We start from the raw sequence: 22,946 nt of genomic DNA, 5'->3' as shown, positions 1-22,946 counted from the left end.
GCCTTGGGGACGGAGTGGAAGACCTCCCAGAAGGCCTTCCTGTACTCGGCGGAGTTGGTCGCGTAGCGCTTCACGCCGCCGAGGGGCTCAGGTACCGGCTCGAAGGTGCTGGGAGGCGGCGGCTCGTCTGCCGGTGCTGGTGTCCATGTCTGCCACGCTTTTCCTGCTCGCCGCGCTCGCTGTCCCCTCGAGGGTCCAGGTGAGCTACCTCTCCAACTCGGAGGTGCGCGACGTCGTCCACGAGGCCGCCACGGCGCGCCTCGCCCCGCCGGCGCGGGCGACGCACCGGCTGCTGTTGCGGTGCGGCGCGGCCCGGCTGGCGGCGAGGCTACGGCTGGACTGCGCGACCGCGGACGCGGCGGCGGCCGGCGACCCGCGGGCGCAGCGCGTCCGCCGCCAGCTGCGCGACCGCGCCATGCGCGCCGCGGCCGAGTCGGAGCTGCTTCTGCTCGGCGAGCTCGGCGAGGCGGCGCCGCAACGCGGCCGGAAGGTGGATCGGGCGGCGGTGCGTGCGACGGACGAGGCAGCCGACGCGGAGGCAGGCCAGGCGGCGGGCAAGGCGGCGGGCGCAGCGGCGGAGCGGGCGGTCGTTCAGGCGGAGGTCCGGCGCAGGCCGCGCGCTCTCAACGCCTCGTCTCTCGCAGCACGCGGCCGCGCGCTGCTGCCTCCCCTCCCTTCCCGCGCCGCGCGCGAGGACGCGTCCGCGCGCGGTGGCAGCGCGCGCCGCGCCCCCTCCCCGCCCTCGCGCGGCTCTCCGCCCGACACTCCCTCGCCGTGGCGCGCCGCACTGGACAAGGAGAGCGGCCGCACGTACTACTGGAACGAGGAGTCGGGCGAGACGAGCTGGGAGAAGCCGCAGCACGCGCCTGAGCCAGCGAGGGCAGCGCGCGGCGGCGGCGGCGGCGGCGGCGGTGGCGGCGGCGGCGGCGGCGGAGGAGGAGGAGGAGGAGGTGCGAGCGGCGACGCGGCGACGGCAGCGGCCTCGGAGCCTGGAGCGGCGGCAGCGGGGCCCGAGTCCAGGGAGGGTGGCGGCGGCCTGGCGGCGCTGCGCGCGAAGCTGGCCGCCCTTCGCGAGCGCGAGGCGAGCCGAGGCGGCGACGCGGACGGCGGGCGGCCGAAGGTGGCGCGGACGGCGGGCGTGTTTGCGGCGCTTCTGCTCGCCGCCGCCGCCGCCATCTGAGGGGGGGTGCCTTCGTCTCGCCTCGCGGAAAAAGAGAGAAAAACTCAATGGAAACCGCAGGAGTTTTTTCTCATTAGAATAAACAAAAAGAAATCGGGCGGCAGCGCCCTCCCCCGACCCTCACCTGTCGCGCCGCTCTTACCCACGGTCCCACGCGACGCCGACGGCGCCCCACATTAGACATTACGGCTTTCACTCGCTAGCGACTAGGGCGCCGCGTAGGGGGTGGACAGGATTGAGGCTTCAGTGGGGCCAAAGTGAGTTTATGGATGTGTGAGAACGGATTGGGACACGAGGAGGCACGCGGACCGACTCGTCGGTGACTCTGCTGCACGCCGTTTCAGAATTTTTCTCATGAGCGAGACGTGGAAGAGTGCCACCGTCGGGTAGGACGGGTCGGCCCAGAGTATCAGAGTAGCCGTCGTGGTCGCGGCGAGCAGCGCCGGCCACTCCGGCGCCGCGTCGGCAACATGGGAGCATGTCCACTGCCACTTCGCGGTCGCAGCGCTGTTGTCGCCCAAAACGCCGCCTATCCCTCTGGCGGGCCAAAGCTCGCCTCGCATGTCGATTTTGACTCGACGGGCGCATGGAGGCATCACGTCTCCATGCGCCCGTCAAGCCGGAGCCAGTCTGCGGCGACCACAGCGCGAGCTTTTCAGAGTCAAGCAAATTAAAAAATCCCAAACTAGTGGATCTTGGTGCTGTCCGCTGTCAGGAGCAGGAGAGCCCCACCTGTCCCCCTGATCGTTCTTCCAAAATCCTGCTCGTGCAGGTGGGGACCCTGTCCTCGTCCCATCCCTCGTTTGGCGTGTCTGTTTTCTTTCTTTCTTTCTTTCTTCCGCTGTCTACCCCCTAATTACACAATACACTACTCCCCCCCGCGCCGCCCCGGAGAACTCATCGCCATTCGAACGGGCGCCGGGCGCCCGTTCCAAATCCGAAGAGTTTTCATTCAGGTGGACCATCAATAGTTACCGAGATATGGCCGCTCAAAGTCTGAGACCTGTCACAAAAGTGATGCACGTATTGGGAGCGCGACTGCCGGTCACCCCACACCCCGACCGACCCGTCGCCGGACTCGGTCGCTCGCCGGTCGCGGGCGGGGAGAAGCGCAGCACCCGCGCTCCGCCGATTGACTGATAGCACTGTCTGATCCAACCAGAAAGACCCCGCCGTCGAAGAGCCGTCGAGCTACATGAGACCCAAGCAAGTCGTCGTGATGTACCAGAAAACGAAACTAGCGCCAAAATTGAGATCTCAGGATCGACATTAATTTCTCGCGCCTACTTTCGCTGCTTGAGACTCGCCAAATAGATCCTGCGCCTATGACCGTGTGCAACGTCAAGTCGTGAACCGCGACAAGACCGTCGCGCCAAGCGCGTCGACTCTGTTGCTTTATGCGGCAGCATTCACCGTGACTCTTGCCGTGGATGGTGAGTGACCGCGGTTGCTTACGCAATACTACGCCATGAACTGAGCTTCACCAGCCGTTTCTCTTCCTTCCCTTGCCATCTCTTGCCGTCCGTTCTCTGTGGACTGTGCGCATTCCACTGCATGCGGCATCACACGCGTCTGTCTTCTGCCGGGCGCGCATCTGAACTCGTACCAGGTATAGGCCATCGCTTTGCTGAGAGAGATCAGGCGCCTGAGAATCTATGGCGACAGTGGGCGTCTCCTACTTATGGATTGCGCTCGAGGTCCGAGGAGCGCAAGAGCGCATCGAAGGCTAGCTCAAAAGAACCCAACGCGGCCAAAGGATATACAACTGTATCCACCTCGAAAACCTAAGGAGAAAAGAAATCGCGGCCAGCGAGGTCGCGCCGCCTCAGTAGACCTGTCTTCCTTCTTTTCTTTCTTCAGCTGTGAGAGGGGCCTGTGCCAAGAATTTCTAAATTCTTTCTTCAGTAGACCTGTTTGAAACCTTCGGCGGGTGGTGCAACGCGGTCAAACGGCTGTTCTACCAGATGAAGGACAAGGTGCGCAACAAGCTCTCGAAGCGGCAGCACGAGGACGAGGCGACCTGGTCGACGCGGTCGTGGCTGTCGCTGCAGGCCCAGCGCATGTCAGTCGCGCTGCAGCTCGCGCCTCGCGGCGGCGGAAGAGATTGCGACCGAGCTCAGGCTCGCCGCGGCGTCGGAGGACGCCGCCGTCGCCTAGACTCCCCTGCGTCACTACGTGCCTCCCCGTCTTTGTAGCCTGGCGTTTGTGCCCCGTTTGTGCCGCGTCCCGTGCTATAGTTCATTTTATATTCAGAAGACCGGTTAGCGTCGCCTTGCTTACTCGCGACCCCAGCATACTCCCGCGCCGGTCACCCGTCGCCGGACTCGCTCGCCGGTCGCGGGGCTCCGCCGACGCCTAGTGTAATATGGTCAGCAAATGTCGGCGGCGGCTCGACGAGATTAAGCGTCGTCTACACGAAGGCGCCACTGCCACCTCCGCTGCAAGCGTTCCACCAGAGGCGGCATTGGGCGAATTGCGCGTCATTGTGCTTGTGGACGCAGACCAGTTTTCCCAGGCAAAGCACATGCAGCGAATTGCAGAGATGCCGCAGAGTTTCGAGGTGCGCTTCTTCAGCTGCTCTGTGTACCCTTCGGGCGGACAGAAGGTGCTTAGACATGTGAACGACTTCTGTAGTCAAGCAGCCGGCCGGCGTGCATTCCACGAGACTACTCCGGATCCCACCAACGACGCGGCCGACCGCCTCATGGTTGCCAGGGCGCAGGAGCTACACAGCGCAGAGCCTCCTGACGTGCCGTTCTTGTACGTGACCAATGATCGCCGTCTGGCAGGAGAACTGTCCAGCTCACTGTCGCAGCGCGTCGCTGTTCACTGGAAGCACTTGTACCTTACGAAGCGATAGGAACTGCCACGTTGTCAGCGACGGCCGAATGCGGAATGGAACCGCGTCGCGCGGAGTTCGGTACACGCACCACAACGCACAAGACCGTATGGGCGATTTAAGGTGGTTCTTCGCCGGTGATAGTACTAGCACGCGCCAGTTCGCACCTGTGTCGAGCCTGTGTGCTGTGAGAGAGTTGTTTTGTTAAATTGTGCCCGGACTCTGCCGCACGATGGCCGTCACGCTCGCACCTGCCGACCGCCGCCACGGCGGCGAGACGCCTCTTCCGCCACCGCGGCGCCGGTCACAGGCCAGCGCTATGCAGCTGCCGGCCACACCGGGCCGGATTTGCCGGTACTCGTCGCCGCACACTCCTGCGTCCACGCCGCTGTGACGTCTGGCGACGAGGCGCCGGCCGCCAAGCTTCATCGCCAACGTGGTCGCTCGCTGGTCCTCTCGGCTCGGCCACGCGTCGGCCCAGCTCGCACGAGCTCCAGACAGCCACCGGCCGCCACGCGTAAAGCGTACGGGTCGCCGGCTCCCTGTTGTGCTCTCACCCTGGCCGGCGTAAAACTGTACTGGCAGTTGTCATGCCGTACCCGTCGCGTTTCGAAAAAGAGCCCTCGATCGACCCCTCTACACGCACCGCGCCACCGCTCTCCACAACTGCTACCGTGGACATTAAGCTCCTCGACTCGATCTGCGGCTACGACGGCGCTCTAGCTGCTGGCTCTCGCGGGTGTCTGGCGACCCGCTCAGGCTTGCGAAACGGCCGGCCGTGGCGACGTGTTTCGAGCTCGGTGGTCTTCTCCGCGCGGCTGGGCCCGCCCCTAGTCGGGGCCGACCCGCCCGATCACTGGGCAGCGCTTGCGCCGTCGTCCTGGACGACGGTGTGCTGGTGCATCCGGGAGGCTCCGCGGGGCTGCTCTAGCAGCCTCGGGAGGGTCGAAAATCGAAGCCGGAGCAGCGGACCACGGAAGCTCCACGGACGGTGAGGCGGGCTGTGGTTGCCCCCCCCCCGACCGGGTGAGGGAGTGGCGCCCCGGGAGTGCCGCTCCGGCGACGTCCGTGGCCTCAACGGCACTGTGACCGCGGTGCTCGCTCTCGCGGCCGTCTCGCGACCCGCTCGAGACGAAAACCGGACCGGCCGGTGCGACGCACCGCGAGTGGGATGGTCTTCTCCGCCCGGCTGGGGCCGCTCCTAATCGGGGCCGACCCGCCCGGTCACTGGGCAGCGCGTGCGCCGTCCCTCCGGGATGTGAGGGGTCGATGAGTCCCTCGGCCCGCGCGGAAGTGTCTCGGAAAGGCCCCGTGGAGCCGGACAGACAACGCAGCCGCGAAGGGCCCGAGGTGCTTCGCCGACGGTGAGGCGGGCTGTGGTTGGAGCCACCGGGCGGGAGGCGGGCATGGTCCACCAGCAGCATGGCTGCGAGCACGCTGGCCGGCTCCACGGCACTGTGACCGCGCTGGAGCAGCCCTCGGCAAGGCCCCTGAGGCCGCCGGAGAGCCTAAAAGCGTAAGCGGGTGCGTATATAACGGGCAGGACAGTGCTCCCGAGCCGGCTAGGGCGTTGGAGCACCTATGGAATGGCGCCGATCCCGCATTTTCCCCGGGGCTTACTCGAACCCGCCGCCACCCGTACCTCGCTCCAAACCACGCCGGAGCAGCTCTGGTCGTGCTCGGGACGGGGAGAGGAAAGTTCGGGGCACAAGAGCGTCGAGTAAGCCCCGGGGAAAATGCGGGATCGGTGCCATTACCCGTGGCCCGGGATCCGGCGGCGAAAGTTTGGCTCCGTTCGGCCACACGGACGTTAGCGGCTGTGGTTTCGGCCTGCACCCTCTCACGGCTCCGAGAGGGGCGCGAGAGGCTGGAGACAGGTCCACCTTGGCGCTCGCGTCGACCTGCGAGGCCGGATCCGAGGCCGCCAGGCCGTTGGTAGCACCAGATGGAACGCCCGCGCAGCCAATTTTTATACGCGAAAAGTACCCGACGGACTCACGAGGGCACACACTCGGCGGTCTCGCGACAGAGACGGCTCACGGGGAGGAAAGAACAGAAGCTAAGGATGGGGACGCGGTTAGGGGTGCCGTCTTCGAGTCTGGCGGCTCGCCCGGGACCAACGCTCGAGCCTCCGCCCCTCGGACGGGATCCGGAGAGCGCGCGTACCACCGCGTCGGCGGGCAGCGGAGCTGGCGGGAGCGGCAGGACCGAAGGCGGCGACGCGGGAGACCGGTGCGGTCGCAGCGCTGCAGAGTTGCAGCACCACGACCGCATCGACTGAGCGCATCGGCATGCGCGAGAGGAGGGTGTGCGGGTGCATGCCCGGGTTGTGAGGGCTGGCTGAAGGGCCGCGTCGGGCGGCCGCCTCATGCGACTTTGAGAGAAGCGGCCTGGTTCACACAACTCTCAAGAATACAACTCTCAAGAACCACCTTAAATTACTCGGCGTGTTGCGTATATTCCGTCGAGAGAACCAAAAAGAGTTGTCCAAGAAGAGCTTTATCTCGTGACCCGGAGAGTCCAACGGGCGGGTCCGGACAGGGACACTACACCAAGGCGGAGGCGCAGCGCGCGAGCGAGCGGAGGCTATGCGGGTGCCCCGCGGCCGCCTCGTCGGGGCATCCGAGCGCGCTGACCCACGCCAGCAGCAGCAGCAGCAGGGGCGGGAGCAGCGCGATCAGCGCGCAGCGTGCCGCCGGGAGGAGCGCCTGTCTCCAGCCGGGCGCAAGGAAGGCGAGCTCCTACAGAGGCGAGGCTCCGAGCGCGGTGAAGGCGAGGGGCGAACAGAGCGCCGTGGCGACTGCGCGGCGAGCGGCGCTCTCTCCTTTCCGCTCCCCGCTCTGTCTCTGCGCGCTTTCACTTCTCTCACCAGTGAGCGTGAGTTCCGTGTGGCTTTGAGCCACGTCTCGTGTCGCCAGTCACTTGGGCGTGGAGAGGGGGTCCGATCTTGGAGTGAAGGCTGCCTACTACTGCTACTCTCCGTTCATCATGAAGTGCCTACTACTGCTGCTACTCTCGTTTCATCATAAAGTGCCTACTACTGCTGCTACTCTCCGTTCATCATGAAGTGCCTACTACTGCTACTCTCCTTCATCATGAAGAGCCCCGGGCGCGGGTCGAGGGCGTAGCCGAGCCTGCGGTAGTAGCCGCGCGACCCCACTCCCGCGATCACGGCGACGCGCCTGCCGGAAGGCGAGACACCGGCGTCAGGGCGCGGCAGGGAGAGCACCGCACGCGCACACGGGAAAGCTCGGTTTGCAGTGAGAGCATCCGCCTCGTCACGCCTCTCCTCGAGTGCTAATTCGGCACGCACGGGTGTGTCTGGGCCTCGTGATATGGGGAGATATGAGGAGATGTGGGGAGATACGGGGAGATGTGGGTCTGTCCCTCCGCATCTGGGCCTCGTGATATGGGGAGATATGGGGAGATGTGGGGAGATACGGGGAGATGTGGGTCTACCCTCCGCATCTGGGCCTCGTGATATGGGGAGATATGGGGAGATGTGGGGAGATACGGGGAGATGTGGGTCTACCCTCCGCATCTGGGCCTCGTGATATGGGGAGATATGGGGTGATGTGGGGAGATACGGGGAGATGTGGGTCTACCCTCCGCATCTGGGCCAGACTCGCCGGAAGCCGTGTGCGCGCGCGGTCGCCTCCGCCTCGGCCATGAGCGTGCGACCGAGGCCGGTGTGCTGCGCGTCGGCGTTGCTCTTGTCGGCGGTGGCGATGAGCTGCCCGTACACGTGCAGCTCCCGCACCTAACGAGGACATGTCCGAGACACGTCCCGGCGAGAGCCCGCGAGAGCCCGCCCGCGCACGTGCAATTCTCGCGCACCAGCGCTGCTCCGCGCAGCTCCTCGAACGGCGGCTGGTGCTCCGGCGCGTCGCTCCAGGGCGGCGGCAGCCGCAGCCGCACGAAGCCGAGGAGGGTGGCGCGGTCGGCGGACTCGATGGAGACGAAGTGCTCCGCGCCGCCCGACGCCGCGTAGACGCGCCGCACGAGCGTCTGCCTTGGCAGCACCTTCTTCGAGGCGGCGCCTGATCTCGCGCAATCTCGGGTCACCTCGGGCGGGGGGCGGCCGCGGTGGCAGCCGCTTCTTCGAGGCGGCGCCTGGCTCGCGGCATCGGATGCAGCGGCAAGTGAGCCCCTTGTCCCTCATCTCTGCGAGCAAGTCCTCGCGCAAGTTCGGGACGTCGAGCCTCCGTGGGGAGATATGGGGGAGATATGGGGGAGATATGGGGGAGATACGGGGGAGATACGGGGGAGATATGGGGGAGATATGGGGAGATATGGGGGAGATACGGGGGAGATACGGGGGAGATATGGGGGAGATATGGGGGAGATATGGGGGAGATATGGCGGAGATAGGGGGAGATAGGGCGGAGATAGGGGGGGGCGTCGAGCCAACGACTACGGCGCTGTGCAGCGTCTTCAGAGCACCGCGTGAGGACGAGGGGCCACGAAAACAGCGAGTACAGCGGAGTGCGGTACGGGCACGGCTGAATCCGTGTCCTCTCGAGCACTGGTGGGGAGAGACAAGAGTACGAAGCTTCCGCTTCTAGGCCGGCGGACCCGCCAGACACGTACTGCATTGGGATGTCTCGAACCACGCGGTTGAGCCTGTGCACAGCCGCAGGTGTGAAGAGACGCCGTGCGCAGCGCCGCCTCGCGCCGCACCAGGCGGGTGGCGCCGGATCCAAGGGTGCACGCGCGACTTGACCTGAAGAGGACACACAATAACAATAACAATAATAACAACAACAATAATGATAATAATAATGATAATAATAATGATGATGATGATGATGATAATAATGATAATAATAATGATAATAAGGCGACTTGAGGAGCTCGAACAGAATTATTATTACTCATAATAATAATAATAGTAGTAACAAATTGACCTGCATGAGGAGCTCAAACATCTGGTCGCTCGCATACGGCACGTAGCTGCCCGCCTCAAACCAGCGCTTGATGACGGTCCACGGCACCACCTGGGTCGGCACAGTCTCGGCTAATCTCGCCCGTGATCTCGCTTGATGACGGTCCACGGCACCACGCCTGGGTCGGGTAGACCTTCCACTGGTCGGCCTGCAGCTGCGGGTCACTCAGCACGCGCTCGAACATGGCGCGGTCCACCGCTGCGGTCGCGCCGGGCAAGTTTGGCATCAGGTGGATGTCGATCTTGTAGCAGGCGTCCTTGAGCCGCTTCAGGGCCGTCACCGTGTCTGCCGTCGTGCAGCCGCGGTTGATCCGCTTGAGCACCTGGCCGGGGAGATGTGGGGAGATATGGGGAGATGTGGGGAGATATGAGGAGATATGGGGAGATGTGGGGAGATGTGGGGAGATGTGGGGAGATGTGGGGAGATGTGGGGAGATGTGGGGAGACATGGGGAGATATGGGGAGATATGGGGTTGATCCGCTTGCGCACGTGGTCGTCGGTGTGCTGCACTCCGAGCTGCACGCGCGTGCACCCGTACCTACGCGCTGGAGATATGGGGGAGATATGGGGAGATATGGGGAGATATGGGGGAGATCACCCATACCTACGTGCTGGAGATATGGGGAGATATGGGGAGATATGGGGGAGATCACCCATACCTACGTGCTGGAGATATAGGGAGATATGGGGAGATATGGGGGAGATCACCCATACCTACGTGCTAGGAGCCGCCAATCTCCGGGGGCGGACAGACGATCTTGTGCAATGTAATGTATTCAGAGCACCGCGTGGGTACGAGGGGGGGGAGTGCAGTGACTACAGCGGAGGACGGTCGACATACGTACTACGCTTCTAGGCGACAGCGCCGGCGGAGGCGCAGCAGCTCCGCCGCGTCGATGGTGTCCGGCCTCGTCTCGAGCGTGAGGCCTATGGGGCGTGTCTCGGACATGTCGTGGACATGTCGTGGACATGTCCGGCCGCGTCTCGAGCGTGAGGCCTATGGGGCGTGTCTCGGACATGTCGTGGACATGTCGTGGACATGTCCGGCCGCGTCTCGAGCGTGAGGCCTATGGGGCGTGTCTCGGACATGTCGTGGACATGTCGTGGACATGTCCGGCCGCGTCTCGAGCGTGAGGCCTATGGGGCGTGTCTCGGACATGTCGTGGACATGTCGTGGACATGTCCGGCCTCGTCTCGAGCGTGAGGCCTATGGGGCGTGTCTCGGACATGTCGTGGACATGTCGTGGACGTGTCCGGCCGCGTCTCGAGCGTGAGGCCTATGGGGCGTGTCTCGGACATGTCGTGGACATGTCGTGGACATGTCCGGCCGCGTCTCGAGCGTGAGGCCTATGGGGCCGTGTCTCGGACATGTCGTGGACATGTCGTGGACATGTCCGGCCTCGTCTCGAGCGTGAGGCCTATGGGGTCGTGTCTCGGACATGTCGTGGACATGTCGTGGACATGTCCGGCCGCGTCTCGAGCGTGAGGCCGATGATCTTGCAGGCGGCGGTCTCGTTGAGTGCCTGCTCCTCCAGCAGCCCCCTCCTGGCAGAGACAACTGGTACGGTCAACAGTGCTGCCCGACAGGACTCCTTCCTCCTTGACAAGGGCCGCGCCGAGGCCGCTTCTCGCGCTGCCAAAAGGTGTTAGCGGCGTAGAAGAGGTCGCGCACAAACTCCTCCTGGTACGGGGAGGTGTGGGGGAGGGATGGGGGAGAGATGGGGAGATGTGAGCGGTCGCGCACCTCGCTCCTGGTACACGTGCGCGGTAGGACGACCAAGTGCCGCCCATATCTCCCTATATCTCCCCCATATCTCCCCATATCTCGCTACTGGTACACGTGCGGGTAGGAGGACCAAGTGCCGCCCATATCTCCCTATATCTCCCCCATATCTCCCCCATATCTCGCTCCTGGTAGACGTGCGGGTAGGAGGACCAAGTGCCGCCCATATCTCCCTATATCTCCCCCATATCTCCCCCATATCTCGCTCCTGGTAGACGTGCGGGTAGGAGGACCAAGTGCCGCCCATATCTCCCCCATATCTCCCCCATATCTCGCTCCTGGTAGACGTGCGGGTAGGAGGACCAAGTGCCGCCCATATCTCCCCCATATCTCCCCCATATCTCGCTCCTGGTAGACGTGCGGGTAGGAGGACCAAGTGCCGCCCATATCTCCCCCATATCTCGCTCCTGGTAGACGTGCGGGTAGGAGGACCAAGTGCCGCCCATATCTCCCCCATATCTCCCCCATATCTCGCTCCTGGTAGACGTGCGGGTAGGAGGACCAAGTGCCGCCCAGCACGAGGAGCTCGATCTTGTCGACGGGGTGGCCTATTCACAGCTAGAGGTGTGAAGAGACGCTGTTCACGGCCCACTAGCTCGATCTTGTCGACGGGGTGGCCTATTCACAGCTAGAGGTGTGAAGAGACGCTGTTCACGGCCCACTAGCTCGATCTTGTCGACGGGGTGGCCGTTCTGGGCGAGAGTGGCGGCGCGGTCGGTCAGCTGCATGACGGGGTCGAAGCCTGCAGAGAAGAAGACAGACGGGCGTCTGTCGCGGAGCAGCAGCAGCTGTGGAGATGCATCACACAGGGTCGGGGCCGTTCTCATTGGCGCGCTTGACGGCGGGCTCGTCGTGCAAGTACGACTTTGGCTGCCCCGGCTCGGACGGGCAGTAGTAGCAGTTCCACGCGCACGAGAAGCGCTGCTTCACCTGGCGTGGAGGAGTGTTCCGAGAAGCGTCAGGGAAGGGTCGCGGAAGCTTCCGGGCGGCGAGCGCGAGAAAGGAGCGCTGCTTGACCTGGCGAGCCAGCGCTGGATAGCACGATTCTGGCGTCTGCGATGTACCCGCGGTGTTCTGGGGCGTGTCTGGGGAGACTCTCTCGGAAGTGAGTGTCTAGGAAGTGTGGTCTGGTCCGCGGAGAGTGGCTGGTCGCCTTCTTTCCCGATTCGGGCTCAGTGAAGGTTGGGTAGGGCGAGGTGAGGACGGTGATGACGAGGACGCCCGACTGCGACTTGGACGACTTCTTCACCAGCAGCGAGTGCAGGTGCGGATTCGCCTCCAGCTCGCCGCGCGAGACGAGGCAGTGGTACGCGTGCAGCAGCTGCGCCTTGCGGAACGTGTCTGCGCGCCGCATCCGCTTGCGGTGCAGCATGAGCTGGTGCTCGAGGGCCTTGCCGTCGGCCGGTGGGTCGGCCGCCAGGTCGCGCACGATCCGGCTCAACTCGCGCAGCTGCTCCTCATTCACCAGCTCGTCCCACTGCCGGTAGATGTCCTCGACGTCGGCGTTGACCTGGTTGTAGCGCGTGCTCTTGTACTTGTCGGGGTCGTCGTCGTCGCCGCGCGACGTCAGGTCGGTGCCGCTCTTGGGCGGCATGGCCACGCGAGGGGTGTGGGGTGTGGCGAAGGTATGGCTCGCGAGTGACGGCAGCTGCGCGTAGACGGCTCCACACGCTTTTGCGCCAATTGGTCACAGCAGCGCCTCCACGACGCCTTGGACCGCGACGTGAGCGAAAGAGCGATGTTTTCTTTTTCTAGCCTGTCTGCTGTGAGAGAGAGTTGTTTTGTTTAAATTCTTTTTCTAGAAGGATCTTACCTACCTACCTACCTACCTACCTACCTTACCATGGGGGCGACAGGGAGGATGTGGCCCTGAGTTATGTGTACGCCGACTCAGGGTGTGTGGCAGCACCAGCCGCCCGCTGGCTGTGTGTCTTGTGAGCCTGTTTGTGTCTGTGTGTCGCTCGTGCGTGTCGTCATCATCTGTCTAGCGTCCACCCATACCGCGTTGGTGTCCAGTCCGAGCCTGGCTGTTCTTCACCTTACTACCTACCTACCTTACCATATGGACCAGCGGTACACAGAGAACCCAACAACAGCCTGGCGCCACCAGAGCAGTCTTGGAGGGGTGTAGCTCGCGTCGGAGCGGTGTAGCTCGGTTCTACCTACTTAAGTTGGACACGTCGGAGCGATCATTCCTCACTCAAGAAAGAGGTCCTCACGATGGAAACAGGTCCTCACGAAAGAGTTCTACCATACAAGCCCCTCTCACAGCAAGAGGTCCTCCCAAGCCGTGGGCTGCGGCTGGCTTCTGCTCCCCCCTTCATTGATAAACCATACGCTCCCAGGGTGAGCGCACTTTGAGTGAGATCCTCACTCGCACGACAACAAACAAGGTTCTGTCTCACATGCCATCAGTGTCACATCAAGAGAGGGGTCCTCAAAAGCATACTGAGGACCTCGTCTGTGAGGACCTCTGTCTGATGTGAGGACCTCTGTGTTTGTGAGGACCTCTCTCCCGCCGACTCCCCACGGCGCAGTGGCCCAGCCACCCTGCTCCATCCGCTGCGCCTTTGCGCTCAGACCGAGTGGGGGTACCAATCGCGACTCCCTCTCTCTCTCTTGCTCCTCCAAACCATCCGCCTCCTCGGCCAGCACTGGAGTCGAGTCAGCTTCATTAGATCCCCTTGTATATAGGGCAAGAATCAGAACTTGTGTTATGTTGTGTTGTGCGTGATGATGTGCGAGAAACTCTACGTGGACCATTGGGCTTGTATTATTAACAACAAGCGCTCTCAAAAATAAAAGTTGGCGGGCGGGCACGCGGGACATGCACAGGCGCCAAGGGGCGCAGCGCCGACAATCACGGCGGTGATTGCGGCGCAGGTGGGGGGACGGGAAGTCCGTCGGCGTTGCCGGGGGCCCAAGGAAGCGCGAGGGAAAAATTCCGCCGCTGAGGGCGCTCGTGCGGCAATAGCCGAGTGGAGGTGGGGGAGCGTGCCGGACGGGGCGTCGTCGCGCCGTCCGATGGTCTGCTGCCCCGCGCAGCAACCGTCGGGCGACGACCCGGGGGCCAAAAACCCGGCGACGACGGCGCTCTGGATGGGGCGTGACCTCCTGCCTCCAACCTCCTTCCTTTTTGAGCAGGTGTGACGCCGCGCGAGCGACGCTCCGAGATCGCCCGAGATAGCGCGGCGCGGCCCCGAGATCGCCCGAGATAGCGCGAGATTGCCCGAGATCGCGCGGCGCGGCCCGAGGCGGGGTGGATGGGCTGGGAGCGAGGGGGCGGAAGTGCTCAGTGCGGTAGATGGTCAGCTCGAGGCGCGTGAGCCGGACTTGTGAGCCGGACCACCCCCTCTTGAACCTGCGTTGTTGAGCCAGGACTCAACATACTCGGGCTGTCGCCGTCCCAAACTGTCACTCCCCTCTCTCCCGGCCGGAGTGGGGCGCGCGCGGGGGCGGCGGGTGTGCGGGATGTCTGTGGGGCCGAGAGTGATATGCCATGTCCGCCTTGCGTTGTTTCATAACACCGAAGGCTTAGCTCAAAATAAAAGTTCATAACATCGAAGGCTAAGCTCAAAATAAAAAAACACAGCCGCACGCGGGGTACTGTCAGAGGCGCGACTGTCGGGCGTTGGCCGTCGCCGCGCCATCGGCTCGCTCATCCCCGTCGCCGCGGCTCGTCGTCGATGCTGCAGCTCAACCCAAAGCACCACCGCTCGCCAAGGCTTGGCGAGAGGCTGGCTCCGTACCAGCAGAGTCCCGACGCCTCGCGCGATCGCTTCCTCGTGACTCCCGAGCCGCCGCTCCACCCAGGCCCTCCGCCGCCGGGCAGGCCGCCGAAACAGGAGACGCTGACTGTGCCCCTGCTAGATGTGGAGCCCGCCATTCTCGAGGCTGCGCCCGACATGTGGTCGCTGCCGCAGATTGCCATCTACAGCCACTATGCGTGCGTCGGCATGGTCAATGGGCTTCTGTCGCAGACGCTGCTGCCGTACTGCCTCTACGTAGTCCATGGCCAGCCAAACACGTGCGCGACGGTCTCCACCTTTGTCAACCTTCCGTGGGGCTTCAAGCTTGCGTACGGCATGCTCAGCGACGCGGTCAGTGCAGTATATCTCCACCAGTTATTAGTGCTGCGGACACGGCATGATCAGAAGCGATGAATACGGCATGCTCAGCGACGCGGTCAGCACGAGAGTCGCCGCGTGATTCGAGCCAAACAGTCCGTGCGGCTGAAAGCGCACCGCCGGTCCTTGCCTGCCGTCCGAGTCTAGGTGCCGATCTGCGGCTTGCGGCGCAAGAATGAACTGATGAATGAATTAACTAGGTGCCGATCTGCGGCTTGCGGCGCAAGAATGAACTCATGAATGAATTAACTAGGTGCCGATCTGCGGCTTGCACCGCAAGCCGTACATGGTCCTCGGCTGGGGCATGCTCTGGGGCGGCGCCCTCCTGCTCGCCGTCCTCCCGACGCTCACTCTGCCGCTCGCCTCGACCATCTTCCTGTGCATGACCGTCTCGTACCTCCTCGCCGACTGCGCCGCCGACGCGGTGCTCGTCGCCCTCTCGACGAGAGAGGCGGCCGAGGCGCGAGGCTCGCTGGCCTAGAAGCGGAATACGTCTTCTTGTACTCCAAACGGCGCTCGAGAGGACACGTACTCAACCTTATTCGGCCGTATCCCGCTGTACTCCGCTGCATTCGTGCCCCTCGTATTCACACGGTGCTCTGAATGCTCTGCACGATCCCGTCCTCCCGGCCTGATGTTGGCGCCCTCGGCACGGCAGGCTCGCTCATCTCCACCGCCTACCTGATCCGGCACTCGGTCAACGTTCTGGCGAACGGAGTCGTCGCGTTCTGCTACAACGGCCCCCCGAGCGGCGGCTCCTTAATTAATCAGTCTTAATTAATTAAACAGTCTTAATTAATTAATCAGGCCCCCCCAGCGGCGGCTCGTTCAGCTGGGGCCTGACCACACAGCAGCTGATGTGGATCATCGTCGCCTTCGTCGGCGTCCTGATGGGCGCCTCCCTCCCCTTCCTGCACGAGGCGATCTCCCCATATCTCCCCATATCTCCCCACATCTCCCGTTCTGATGGGCGCCTCCCTCCCCTCCCTGCACGAGGCGATCTCCCCATATCTCCCCATATCTCCCCACATCTCCCGTTCTGATGGGCGCCTCCCTCCCCTCCCTGCACGAGGCGATCTCCCCATATCTCCCCATATCTCCCCATATCTCCCGTTCTGATGGGCGCCTCCCTCCGCTCCCTGCACGAGGCGCCTCCCGGCAAGCAGCTCAGCTTCCGGAGGCGGTGCAAGCAGCTGCTTCGCCTCCTGCAGCAGGCCCGTGTCTCCCCACATCTCCCCACATCTCCCCACATCTCCCCAAGCAGCTGCTTCGCCTCCTGCAGCAGGCCCGTGTCTCCCCACATCTCCCCACACCTCCCCACACCTCCCCACATCTCCCCAAGCAGCTGCTTCGCCTCCTGCGGCAGGCCCATATCTCTCCATCTCTCCCCACATCTCCCCTCCTGCGGTAGGCGCCGGTGTGGAGGCTCATCGTCGCGCTGGTCAGCGTCACCACGCTCTCGCTCGTCACCAACCAGGCATCCTTCTCCTTCCTGTTGTGGTTGTTATTACTACGCTCTCATTCTCACTATTGTTTTACTAGTAGCACCCAAACCAGGAGTCTTATGATATTAACGATTACCATTGTTTCATGATTATCACCATCACAGCATCACGCTCCCGCCCGTCTCCAACACTAGGCGCAGATCAACGCAAACGCTCAGTGGTTCCACTATCGAGCCGCTGCAGCTCGGCCTCTCGGCATATCTCCCCCCATCTCCCCCCATCTCCCCATAGGTTCCACATCGAGCCGCTGCAGCTCGGCCTGTCGGCCTGCTTCCAGAGCCTGATGATGGCGGTCGGCATGTGGGCCTTCAAGCGGTACCTGCTGCAGGAGAGCAGAGGGGGGGGGGGGGGGGGGACCCCCCCCAGGGGCGTGCGGGCAGGGAGGGAGGGAGGGAGGGAGGGAGGGAGGGAGCCCCCCCCAGCGCGTGCCCGGGGGCCAGGGAGGGAGGGCCAGGGAGGGAGGGCCAGGGAGGGCGTGCGGGCAGGGAGATATGGGGAGATAGGGGGAGATGTGGGGAGATGTGGGGAGATGTGGGGAGATAGGGGGAGATAGGGGGAGAGATGCAGGGAGACGCGAGCATCAGCCCAGTCCCGCCCGCATGCGGACGCGCTGTGTGCGGTGGCGAGGGGGCGTGGGCGAGGGGGAGCCTGCTCGCGTAATGGCCGAGAGCGCCGCCCGCCGGAGAGCCTTGCGGGCGAGAGGCGGCAGGGATGCGCACGCCCTACGAGGCTGTGATCTGCTGCAGGCGAGCTGGCGGCTGACGTACGCCGGAGGTATCCTCGGCGCGCAGCTGCAGAAGCGGGGGATGTGTGGTCCTTGTATTCCACCCGTGTGGAGGCTCTTGAGGGGGGCACGTGTGCCCCCTTCTCTTCGGCCGTAGTCAGTCGCATTCACTGCAGTCGTGTCCCTCGCAACCCCGTGCATACACTGAGCACACACTGCCTGCACAGTGCCGTGATCCCGCCCTGATGTCGTCAACGTGTGGGTTGCTTGCGGGAGATATGGGGAGATGTGGGGAGATCTGAGGAGATGTCGTCAACGTGTGGATTGCTTGCACACCGTACTCCCGCCCTAGCCATCCCGCCCTGTAGTCCTCATCCCGCCCTGCGAGCACCACACGTAGGCACACAGCTCTTCTCGCTGCTCTACCTGCTCACCATCTTCGTCCCGCTCTTCAAGAACGGCTGGTGGTACGTCTTCACGCAGGTGGAGAGTCAATTGATTAATTAATTAATTAATTGATGACTCAGTTGAAAGAACAGCTGTGGTGGGTACGTCTTCACACAGCGGACAGTGAGTCAACTCACGAATGAATTGACTGAAAGAACGGCGCCGGCACGTCTTGACGCAGGTGGACACGTCTCGGCATATCTCCCCATCTCTCGGCACATCTCCCCATCTCTCCCCAAGCGCAGGTGGGCATGTCCCGTCCCACATCTCCCCACATCTCCCCACATCTCCCCACATCTCCCCATGACGCAGGTGGACATGTCGCTCGCGTACGCGCTCACGTCTGCGATCGGCATCGTGGTGATCCCCGAGATCACGGCGATTGATTAATTAATCAGTCTTAATTATAATCAGTCTTAATTAATCATCAGGTGATCCCCGAGATCACGGTGCCCGGCTTCGAGGGAGTCATCTACGGCGCCGTCACCACGTACACGAACCAGGCGCGGAGTGATGTGTTGAATGCGTTGATGAGCAACTAATCCAGACGTGTGTGTGTCGCCCCGTCCACGAAACCAGGCGATGAACGTGGCCAACGCCATCAACAACCTCCTCCTCGCCGTCTGGCCCTCCGACACGGCCGGCGGGGCCGCGTTTTTCTTCTTTCCGGGGTCACGCCTCTCGTTGTTCTTAGGCCGTCCAACACGAACAACGACGAGCTCAAGGCGCTTGCGCCCGCCGCACGCCATTCTCTTGTTATGGCCATCACCATTTGTGCCATTGCTTTGGTTGCGGTTGTTGGTATTGCTGTCACGAGTACGATTATGAACTAGCATCATCATCATCATTGTTCTTGTTGTCGCTACGCTGAAGGCGTGCGCCCTTGGACGCGCACGGCTAAGCGCGTCGGAGGCCGGTGCGGCCGCACGACGATGTGTGCGCAGTGACGCCCCTCGATCCATCTCGGCTCATCTCTGCTCATCTCTCGCCAGGCGCGTCGTGCGAGGAGGTGCAGTGGAACATGGCGTGGCTCACGCTGCTCGCCACCGCCACCGCTTGCCTCTCGCTCCTCTTCCTGCCCCTGATGCCGAGCCAAAAGGAGGAGGTGCGCCGGCTCGCGGAGCTGCCCCGCAGCCGCGCCGCCGGCTGGGCGATGCTTGCGCTGCTCGCCTTCCTCGTCATCTTCGGCACGGCGCTCCGTCCCGGTCCTGTGAACGTGGACGTGAGGTCTCTTCACACGGTCGTCTGTGAACAGGCACGACCCTCGCCGTGCTGCCAATCTTCCCGCAGACGGCCTGCCTCGAGATCGCCGGCGGAAAGGGGTGCTAGGGCCGCGCTGCTAGCCGCGGGGTGCCGCAAGGTGCCAGAGCGCCGCGGGGTGCCAGAGCGCCGTCGTGCGGCCCTCCGGAGCAGCATTGGCCCGTCGCACCTCTGGCAGCGCCGGCTCAGCTTGCGGGAGAGAGCTCACCTTGGCAGCGGGCGGCTCCGCCTCCACATCGTCTGCCCTGCGTCGTCTGGCGACGGGTCCTCCATAGTCGGTCGAGGTCGCCGCACCCACTGGTGTCCATCTCAGAGACCGCAGGAGGTCATGAGGGTCGATGGGAGTGCCAACCCCACAATGCCTAAAAACCCAGCCCAGTAAAAGGCGACTGATACACCGTCGCATTTCTCTCGAGAGGTAAACACTCCGCTTTTTACTTATACTTCTTTTTGCAGTCGTACACCGGTCACCGCGGTTCCGCGCTGCATATACGTGTGTCTCCCATAGAGTACCCCGGTGTCCCAATCGTTGACTGTGAGCGCCTCTCTATCGATCTAGTATGCGTGTGCAGAGCATCATCGCTGCTCGAGGTGGAGGCGGTCCTGTGACCGCGAGCGGTAGAGGCTGCGTTGTTTTGTTTGCGTGGGATGCGAGCGCGTTTGTGTTACTCGTGGAAGGCTTCCATGTACATGTATGAACCCGCGCCCCCTGTCGCTCCGACCCGCGCGGCGCTCTCTCTCCGTCTTCAGACGCACACTTGACTCTTCCCACTCGACTCTTCCCCGTCCTCCCATCTGAAAAAAAAGCAGAGAAGCAGAGACAACTGGGACACATGTCCCTAAATCCCATCTCGTCTCAGAGTTTGACCGTTTTATTTACGTATTTGGCTATCTCTCCCCTCTCTCGTGCGTCGTGGCTCTCTGCAGTTTCCAACCTCCTGTCGATCGGATCGCACGGGTGTCTATTGACTGGAGAAAGATGCGTCGTGTTACTCGTGAAAGGCTTCCATATATGCACCCCCGCCTCGCTCCGACCTCCAGGGTGAGGAGGGACCCGTGTGGGTGAGGAGACCCGGGGGCGTGCGCACGCAGTCGCAGATCCCCTGTATATGAATATGTATAGATCCCTTCCGACCAAAATACGGGCGGTGTCAATATGACCAGTGGTATCTGGTAAGAGGTAATTCAGAGTTCTCTACAGACCTACCGAGACCACACCAGCTAGCACCTCCTCACCTACATCATCAAGCAGCCTCCGAAGGACGACTTTTTCTTGCCGTACCCCAGGTCCTTCATAGCCGCGAGGTTCGTTTTGTTGCAGGAGAGGTTCCGCAGCGCCCCCGCGGCCTTCTCCTTCTGCCCGTCCGTGCCGCCGCGAGCCAGCGCCACCAGCGGCGCGATGCCACCCGCCCTCGCGATCGCCACCTGGTTGTCGGCGTTGAGAGCGAGGTTCCGCAGCGCCCCCGCGGCCCAAGCAATGCTTCTGCCCGTCTGTGCCGCCGCGAGCCAGCGCCACCAGCGGCGCGATGCCGCCCGCCCTCGCGATCGCCGCCCTGTTGTCGGCGTTGCGAGCGAGGGTCCTCAGCGCCCACGCGGCCGCCTCCATCTGCCCGTCTGTGCCGCCGCGAGCCAGCGCTACGAGAGGCGCGATGCCGCCTGCGGCCGCAATCGCCGTTTGGATGTCGGCGTTGTGGTCCGAAATAACGTTGTCATCGTTGGCTCCTGCGAGGTTCGCCAGCGTCGCCGCGGCCTTCTCCTTCTGCCCGTCCGTGCCGCCGCGAGCCAGCGCCACCAGCGGCGCGATGCCACCCGCCCTCGCGATCGCCACCTGGTTGTCGGCGTTGAGAGCGAGGGTCCGCAGCGCCCCCGCGGCCTTCTCCTTCTGCCCGTCCGTGCCGCCGTGAGCCAGCGCCACCAGCGGCGCGATGCCGCCCGCCCTCGCGATCGCCACCTGGTTGTCGGCGTTGAGAGCGAGGGTCCTCAGCGCCCACGCGGCCGCCTCCATCTGCCCGTCTGTGCCGCCGCGAGCCAGCGCTACGAGAGGCGCGATGCCGCCTGCGGCCGCAATCGCCGTTTGGATGTCGGCGTTGTGGTCCGAAATAAAACGTTGTCATCGTTGGCTCCTGCGAGGTTCGCCAGCGTCGCCGCGGCCTTCTCCTTCTGCCCGTCCGTGCCGCCGCGAGCCAGCGCCACCAGCGGCGCGATGCCACCCGCCCTCGCGATCGCCACCTGGTTGTCGGCGTTGAGAGCGAGGTTCCGCAGCGCCCCCGCGGCCCAATGCTTCTGCCCGTCCGTGCCGCCGCGAGCCAGCGCCACCAGCGGCGCGATGCCGCCCGCCCTCGCGATCGCCACCCTGTTGTCGGCGTTGCGAGCGAGGGTCCTCAGCGCCGACGCGGCCGCCTCCATCTGCCCGTCTGTGCCGCCGCGAGCCAGCGCTACGAGAGGCGCGATGCCGCCTGCGGCCGCAATCGCCGCTTGGACGTCGGCCTTGTGCTGGTTCGAAACGTTGTCATCGTTGGCTCCTGCGAGGTTCGCCAGCGCCGCCGCGGCCCGCTCCTTCCGCTTGTCCCCTCCGCCGCTCAGCTGCAGCACCAGCTCCCGCACGTCGGACATGCTCAGGCTGTCCTCTGCCAACGCTGCCTCTGCCCGCTTCATCATTGCCGGGACGACACTACTCGAGATCGCCCGCGCGTGCTCCTCCTTCGCCAAGCGCGCCGCCGCCACCGCGCTCGCCGCCTGCCGCGCCGCCACCTTCAGCCGGTTCTTCTCGCCGGCCTTGGCATCGTTCTCCGTCTCCCACGCGGTCAGCTCCGCCTCCGCGAGCGCAGCCGCCGCCTCGCTCGCCGCAAGTTCATCCTCTAGCGACCGCGAGATGTCCCCAAACGCGCCCTGCACGGTCTTGTCGAGCGCCTTGATTTTCGGCAGCGCCCGTCCTTGTCGCCCTGGTTGGTCACGGTGACGTCGGGCTTGGAGAGGAAGGCGTGCGCCTGCTCCGGCGTCTTCGTCGCCCAGCTCTGGATGAGCATCTTCTCGTGCAGCTCGGATTGCTCGGCCGCGTTCTGGATGCAAACAATGTGGTGCCGCTCGTTCTTGGTGCCCACCGCCGACTTCAGGCCGGAGGGGGTGGCGTACTGCATGGACAGCCACGACTCAAACTGAGTCCAGAAGCGGGAGACGTACGACAGGTCGAGGAGGATCAGGACGGTGGTGCCGAGGTAAAGCCGGTTCACCTCCTTGAGCATCCTCTTGAAGGCGGCCGCGTCCTCCGCGCTGCGGGAGCCCTTGGGGTGGTCCTGTGGCATGCAAGCCGAGTCAATCCAGACGCGCTCAATCTTCTTGCCGTTGGGCGAGTTGAGGAAGCCCTTGAGCGCCTTGAGCTGCTCGCCGTCGGGGTCCGGGTCGTCCGGCTGCATCCAGCGGTGCGAGACCGCCAAGGTCGTCTCAATGTGGGTGCCCTTCACCACGTCAGCGTAGTCGAGCGCCTCTTCGACGAGCGGCTCTTCGGTGGCGTAGTCGTCGCGAATCTCCTGGAAGAACGGCAGGCTCTTGCCCGGGAATGTGCGCACAAAAGCAGCGTCCAGCATGAAGAAGGTGCATGCGTGGCAGCCGCCATCGTCGTCAGCCATGTCAGCCATGCTCAATTGAGCGCACTTGACGCGAGTCGCCATCGTATCCCGCCTCCTTTGCCGCACACCTCGTGCGTTCTCGAGGTTCTCGAGGTGGATATCCTTTGGCCGCGTTGGGTAGCGAGGATTGGTGTAACCCGAGCCACGGAGGCGTGTTTTCTGACGGCCGACCGTCAGTGCACGGAGTTGCCCCTTCTCCGACTGCCCCGGCTAGTTCACGAGTTTCGCGGGTGTGACCCCATGCGTCAAACCCGAGACCTAGCGCGGGTGGGTTGGAGGGGCCTCGGAAAGGCGCGCAAGCACGCCCTACGTCTTCCCCTCCTCCCCATCGGGCCGCGTGAGCGGCCACGCCTCGCAGATTCGTTTTCGCGCCTGGGTCAGGCGCGCGGGGCATCCCCCGGGTCGCTCGACCAGCGATCCGAAGAGTGGCCGCTATGCGAGGGACAGAGCGGGGCCCTCGACGCCTCAGTCCGGCCCTCCGAGGGGGGAAGGGAATTGCGGGGTCCCCT

At 63.8% G+C, this 22,946-nt stretch overlaps 3 protein-coding genes across 3 annotated transcripts; 2 read left to right on the top strand and 1 right to left on the bottom strand.

The window, feature by feature from the left end:
- Nucleotides 1-145: 145 nt before the first annotated feature.
- On the top strand, nt 146-1,180 carry EMIHUDRAFT_227125 (hypothetical protein; the record flags this gene model as incomplete). The annotated part of the gene is made up of 4 exons (XM_005788348.1): nt 146-223; nt 524-601; nt 797-828; nt 1,021-1,180. 4 exons carry the CDS (start codon nt 146-148, stop codon nt 1,178-1,180), a joined length of 348 nt encoding a protein of 115 aa, XP_005788405.1.
- Nucleotides 1,181-6,431: 5,251 nt separating this feature from the next.
- EMIHUDRAFT_440810 (hypothetical protein) lies at nt 6,432-12,470 on the bottom strand. The gene is made up of 17 exons (XM_005788347.1): nt 11,902-12,470; nt 11,567-11,678; nt 11,437-11,490; nt 11,226-11,296; nt 10,582-10,646; nt 10,436-10,510; nt 9,832-9,873; nt 9,455-9,503; nt 9,084-9,287; nt 8,927-9,016; nt 8,714-8,742; nt 8,595-8,642; nt 8,133-8,221; nt 7,857-8,059; nt 7,625-7,779; nt 7,108-7,201; nt 6,432-6,760 (listed from the first exon to the last, which is right to left on the bottom strand). Exons 1-17 carry the CDS (start codon nt 12,340-12,342, stop codon nt 6,566-6,568), a joined length of 2,016 nt encoding a protein of 671 aa, XP_005788404.1. The 5' UTR covers nt 12,343-12,470; the 3' UTR covers nt 6,432-6,565.
- A 1,964-nt stretch (nt 12,471-14,434) lies between these two features.
- EMIHUDRAFT_467315 (hypothetical protein) lies at nt 14,435-19,166 on the top strand (the record flags this gene model as incomplete). Its single annotated transcript, XM_005788346.1, has 13 exons — nt 14,435-14,848; nt 15,129-15,299; nt 16,287-16,375; nt 16,612-16,672; nt 17,127-17,193; nt 17,505-17,587; nt 17,864-17,911; nt 17,983-18,054; nt 18,131-18,177; nt 18,246-18,276; nt 18,425-18,467; nt 18,544-18,756; nt 18,807-19,166. Coding segments are annotated over 13 exons (1,427 nt in total), but the record flags the coding sequence as incomplete, so codon positions are not given.
- Nucleotides 19,167-22,946: the final 3,780 nt, after the last annotated feature.

The sequence above is a fragment of the Emiliania huxleyi genome, assembly GCF_000372725.1.
Source record: "Emiliania huxleyi CCMP1516 chromosome Unknown EMIHUscaffold_136, whole genome shotgun sequence".
NCBI classification, from domain to species: Eukaryota; Haptophyta; order Isochrysidales; family Noelaerhabdaceae; genus Emiliania; species Emiliania huxleyi.
Note: the sequence above shows the minus strand (reverse complement) of the source record. Positions and strands in the feature narration are given on the sequence as shown.